Here is a 6,000-nt window from a genome sequence, read left to right as displayed (position 1 = left end):
AGGAAATCTACAAGTTGCTGAATTTAGAGAATAGTTCTGACTTGCTTCGCAACTCGGTCAGTGACTTAATATGGCAGACAGGCTAGAGCTGCATCCATACCCACTACTGCCTGATGATAATAAACTCAAAGCTTTTAAAAATGTACCCTTTGAAATGTTAATTAAGAAAACCTGTCTTTGATCCTCTGCATTGTAATGTGCCCGACTGCAAATTATTATCTTCTACAAAGACCACACACAGTACAATACATGACAATGAATGTAGAATAGGTTAGTACTTTTATTATAGCTGTGACAAACAGGGTCATCACGTCATTCATTTCCAATGTGAGTGAGAATCCTGTACACTAATTCCTGAGTATGGTATGGTACAATTTATTTTTTTTTAATTCAATTTTACATTTTTGCCTAGACATTTGATTGAAGTTATGATATAAGCTAAGCAATAGACAACTGACAGCAGTTTGGTCAACAGGTATGTATTTGAATGGAAGCGAAGTTCAGTATGAAGAGTAAATTGCCACACAATTGGCCTTATGGAAACATTCCTTAGCAGTTTCCTTTCTCTCCGGCAGCTCGGATAGGAAGGATGCCTGGATGTTTGTAGTGTCTGGGTGTTATAATTCCTCCCCTTCTTTGTGCCAATCACTGCCAGATCCTGAGCTCGCCACCCCAGTCGCACGTTGCCACCACAGCGGGCAGCACAGGGTGCAGAGACACACACATGCATGCCTGCTGGTGTGCGAGCAGCGTGTGCAGCGTCCGAGCACTCTGCTGGTCGTAGAAGTGGACGGAGCCTGTGGAGCTGCCCGTGGCCAGTATGGACCCATCCGGAGAGAAGCCACACCTCACCGCATAGCCCTCTACCTAAACCATCACACCTTACATTAGCAATGAAATCAATTTACACACTATACACACTGCAAATGACCCAGGCCCACATTTTCCACTTCTATTCGGATACTGGCAGTGCAAAAAATTATCAAAATGCAGATAGGAATTGGCTATACATGAAAAACAAGTTTACAATAATGCAGCTCGAGATTGCATTGAGGTTGCAATCCTCTGCTGTCTGCTTGAGACTTGCTTGAGACTGAGTAAACCCTATAGTTTACTTTCTTACCTCCATCATGCCATCTCATGCACATGAGAGGATTTAAGATAAAGACCACCTATGTCTATTGTTAGTAACACACATATCAGTACTGTTTAGCATATCATTCACAAACAGGGGAAATAACATGCATAAACAAATAAATTACATGTTTATTCTAATTGAAATGTAAAAAAAATATATATTAGCACCGTTTAGCAGACAGACCATGTTTTTACACCAAAGGACCAACGTTGAAACTACACTAAAGTTACAGCTGCTTTCTATAGCTAGCCGAAGGCTACTCACTCGTAAGGCAAATATTGACAGCAAAAGCTCAGCAGGTCCCTTTAATATTTGTATAACATATCTGAATGTCACGTTCTATATGTGACTCATTGGTGTATTTGTAATTGTTTAACCATGTGTGTTTGTAGAGGACTGTAAATGACAGACCAGAGGGACTACTGCTTTTAGCTATAGAGCGGTTTGTAGAGTGTATGGATCTCCCATGCAACCGCACGGCTTCATCACCACTGACCTTGTGTCCTTCATACCGCCTCCTCTTGTTCATTCTGTATGGCCGCTGGGCAGAAAATAGGGCCATGTAGTTGCCATTGCTCTGCGCTACAAAGGAGTCCTGCTGGGGGTGAAGGGCTAGGCTCGGGCACGTGTACCGCTCCTGGATTCAATCAAGTGAATGGGAGAAGGTCAGAAAGCATTCAACTGGCTTGGCATTCATACTCAAATGATACTATCTGTATTTTCTGCCATAAAAACCACCCACTGTTTTAGTGAAAAGCTGAAGGATAGAGGCTAGAAAAATGTAACCACTCAAATTCATAAATATAGCTATGGACTTACCATCCATGATATCAACATTATATACTGAACAAAAATATAAAACACAACATATTAAGTGTTGGTCCCATGTTTCACGAGCTAAAATAAAATACATTTCCCCATATGCACAAAAAGCTTATTTCTCAAAAATGTTGTGCATTTCTCCTTTGTCAAGATAATCCATCCACCTGACAGGTGTGACATATCAATAAAGCCGATTAAACAGCATTATCATTACACAGGTGCACCTTGTGCTGGGGACAAAAGACCACCTAAATGTGCAGTTGTGTCACACAACCCAATGCCATAGATGTCTCAAGAAGAGGGAGTGTGCAATTGGCATGCTGACTGCAAGAATGTCCACTAGAGCTGTTGTCAGAGAATTGAATGTTCATTTCTAAGCCGCCTCCAATGTAATTTTAGAGAATTTGGCAGTAAGTCCAACCGTGTAACCACGCCAGCACAGGACCACCTTATCCGGCTTCTTCACCTGTGGGATCATCGGAGACCAGCCACCAGGAAGGCTGATGAAAATGAGGATTTCTTTCTGTAATAAAGCCCTTGTGGAGAAAAACTCATTCTGATTGGCTAGGCCTGGCTCCCCAGTGGGTGGGCCTATGCCCTTCTAGGCCCCACCCATGGCTCCCTGACCAGTCATGTGAAATCCATAGATTAGAGCTTAATAAATGTATTTCAATTGATTGATTTCCTTATATGAATTGTAACTCAGTAAAATCGTTGAATGTTGCATTTATATTTTTGTACAGTATAATTTTATTCATGCTTTGAGGCTATATTGTGTTTATTTACATTTACGACCAACATTGTTTGACTCCAATCTAATATTTTCAGTTCTGATGGGGTATGACAAATAAACTAAGCTGCATTTCTATGTTATATTCTTCAAGAACCAATGGATATTTATATATAATTAATTTAAAAGTAAAAAAATGATTTACCAATCGAAGATTGATAAAGTACTTTGACTAGTTAAGAGATTTTCTTTGCTCCTTACAGGCACAGTATGTTTGCAATAGCAGGGACAACATGGCTGGGATGAGACAAGCTATCTAGGCCTTGTCCCGTAGGGAGACAACAATTTGAAACGGAGATAGCTAGGGAGGTACTAACTGATATTGTCCAATAAGAAACTACCATATACATTTTCTGTTGCAAATAGTTTTGATACCGTATGCCCTACTGAACACGACCCTGGTCTTACTTACATGGTAGATCTGATTGGAGACCTTAGCGGTGGTTTGGAAGTCCCAGGCAATGAGCGTGCGCTCGGCAGAGTCCCGGCTGACCGAGTCACTGCTGGTCACAAACTCCCTGCCCCCAGTCAGGAACAGGATGGCCAGAGTCTGCTGGATCCGTGCCCTGTACACCCTCTCCACCTCGGAACACAGAGAAGATGGGGCATAAATTCAAGGTTGAATAAATACTGCATGTTGTGAAGCTTGGCTCCTCTAGCAGATATGACTATTCCAATTCCTCTGCAACATACACTACTGTTCAAAAGTTTGGGATCACTTAGAAATATCCTAGTTTTTGAAAGAAAAGCAAATTTTTTGCCCATTTAAAATAACATCAAATTGATCAGAAATACAGTGTAGACATTGTTAATGTTGTAAATGACTGTTGTAGCTGGAAAAGGCTGATGGAATATCTAGATAGGCGTACAGAGGACCATAATTTGCAACCATCACACCTGTGTTCCAATGGTAAATTGTGTTAGCTAATCCAAGTTGATCATTAGAAAAACCTTTTGCAATTATGTTAGCACAGCTGAAAACTGTTGTTCTGATTAAAGAAGCAATAAAACTAGCCTTCTTTATACTAGTTGAGTATCTGGAGCATCAGCATTTGTGGGTTCGATTACACGCTCAAAATGGCCAGAAACAAAAAACTTTCTTCTGAAATTCATCAGTCTATTCTTGTTCTGAGAAATGAAGGATATTTCATGCAAGAAATTGCCAAGAAACTGAAGATCTCGTACAATGATGTGTACTACTCCCTTCACAGAACGCCGCAAACTGGCTCTAACCAGAATAGAAAGAGGAGTGGGAGGCCCCGGTGCACAACTGAGCAAGAGGACGAGTACATTAGAGTAGTACACCAGTCTCGCAAAACACCAGTCTCAACGTCAACAGTGAAGAGGCGACTCCGGGATATTGGCCTTCTAGGCAGAGTTGCAAAGAAAAAGCCATATCTCAGACTGGCCAATACAAATAAAAGATTAAGATGGACAAAAGGACACTGGACAGAGGAACTCTGCCCAGAAGGCCAGCATCCCGGAGTCGCCTCTTCACTGTTGAGACTGGTGTTTTGCAAGACTTGCGGGTACTATTTAATGACGTTGCCAGCTGAGGACTTGTAAGGCGTCGGTTTCTCAAACTAGACACTAATGTACTTGTCCTCTTGCTCAGATGTGCACCGGGGCCTCCCACTCCTTTCTTTTCTGGTTAGAGCCAGTTTGCGCTGTTCTGTGAAGGGAGTAGTACACAGCGTTGTACAGGATCTTCAGTTTCTTGGCAATTTCTCGCATGGAATAGCCATTTCTCAGAACAAGAATAGACTGATGAATTTCAGAAGAAAGTGCTTTGTTTCTGGCCATTCTGAGCCTGTAATCGAACCCACAAATGCTGATGCTCCAGATACTCAAATAGTCTAAATAAGGCCAGTTTTATTGCTTCTTTCATCAGAACAGTTTCCAGCTGTGCTAACATAATTGCAAAATATTTTTCTAATGATCAAGCAGCTTTTTAAAATGATAAACTTGGATTAGCTAACACAATGTGCCATTGGAACACAGGAGTGATGGTTGCTGATAAAATGTAGATATTCCATTAAAAAATGTTAAAAAAAGAAATCTGCCGTTTCCAGCTACAATAGTCACTTTCAACATTAACAATATCTACATTGTATTTCTGATCAATTTGAAGTTATTTTAAATTGACAAAAAATTTGCTTTTCTTTCAAAAAACAAGGACATTTCTAAGTGACCCCAAATGTTTGAACGGTAGTGTACATTGACAACTACTGGCAGAAAAAATTACTTTGGCATTAAAATGTACTAGTGGCTAGGCAATTGGGAACATGCCAGTCTGAACTCATGCCAGAAGGGGTGCAGTGCACCACAGTGTAGATTAGCACGCCTCGACAGTGCTGTTAGCTCAGATGACTCTCGGTGACAGACAGCCACAGAGAGAGATCAGACCTGGGAACAAATATCAAATTGAGTGTTTGACAGAGCCTGCCTAGAGTGCCAGATGGGGTGAGGTTTACACTTTTGGGACAATTCTATTGTTTCCATTATGAAAGTATTTCAAAGAAAACAAATACTATTTGAATCCAGGTCTAACAGGGATAGGCCTACAGTGCTGGAGAGAAGAGAGGGTTAATGATGCAGCTGACCTTGCAGGTACGGGCGTCCCAGGCCTTGACCTCTGTGCTGTAACCCCCACACAGGAACACTTCAGGGTCGTCGGGCTGCACTGCCAAGCACATCACCTTGAACTGGTTCCCCACCTTCACAATCTGCTGTCCTGAGGAACCAAACACAGAAACCACCATCACAAACCTCTAGCAAACAGGAGATGAGTATGGAAAAATAACGGCTTCGATAAAGCATACATGACAGAGAAATTGGACACAGAGCTACTTCAAAGTCAAAGGAGCCCTCAGATCAAGGAAGGTCCTGCACCACCCCAGGAAATGTTTGGTCCTGTGCCACCCCATAATGCAACATTATGTACCATATTTGACAAACCCAGATAGCACAATGTTTTGGCACAATGCATCAGTGATATCCAAATAAAGTATGAGACATTTGGGAAAGTCCTGTGATATTTTTGGAACTATGCCCTTAACCATGCAGAACAAATTAGTATTTGAAAACCAAAAGCAGCTTCTCTCACACACACGTAAAAAAGAAGTCCAGATAAAAAGCTAATTTAAAACTGACAAAGAAATGATACAAAGATGTAAAAAATAAAAAAATACATTTTAAAAATCCACTGTTTTGGCCAGCAAGTGTCAACAAGCTTTTTATTATTAAATTA

At 41.1% G+C, this 6,000-nt stretch overlaps 1 protein-coding gene across 3 annotated transcripts in view; it reads right to left on the bottom strand.

Annotated features, from left to right (window-relative positions):
- Window positions 1-260: 260 nt before the first annotated feature.
- LOC115162599 (WD repeat-containing protein 25) overlaps window positions 261-6,000 on the bottom strand; it is a 28,882-nt gene continuing 23,142 nt past the window's right edge. For 2 of the 3 annotated variants that reach the window (XM_029714060.1, XM_029714061.1), the window contains exons 4-7: window positions 5,354-5,484; window positions 3,163-3,333; window positions 1,635-1,775; window positions 636-867 (exon numbers count right to left, since the gene is read on the bottom strand). In XM_029714060.1, coding sequence (XP_029569920.1) covers window positions 646-867; window positions 1,635-1,775; window positions 3,163-3,333; window positions 5,354-5,484 — 665 coding nt within the window. In that variant the 3' untranslated portion in view covers window positions 636-645. Of the gene's footprint in view, window positions 868-1,634; window positions 1,776-3,162; window positions 3,334-5,353; window positions 5,485-6,000 lie in introns of all 3 variants that reach the window. The other variant, XM_029714059.1, reaches the window with a different exon arrangement.

This window comes from Salmo trutta, chromosome 25 (assembly GCF_901001165.1).
Source record: "Salmo trutta chromosome 25, fSalTru1.1, whole genome shotgun sequence".
NCBI lineage: Eukaryota > Metazoa > Chordata > Actinopteri > Salmoniformes > Salmonidae > Salmo > Salmo trutta.
Note: the sequence above shows the minus strand (reverse complement) of the source record. Positions and strands in the feature narration are given on the sequence as shown.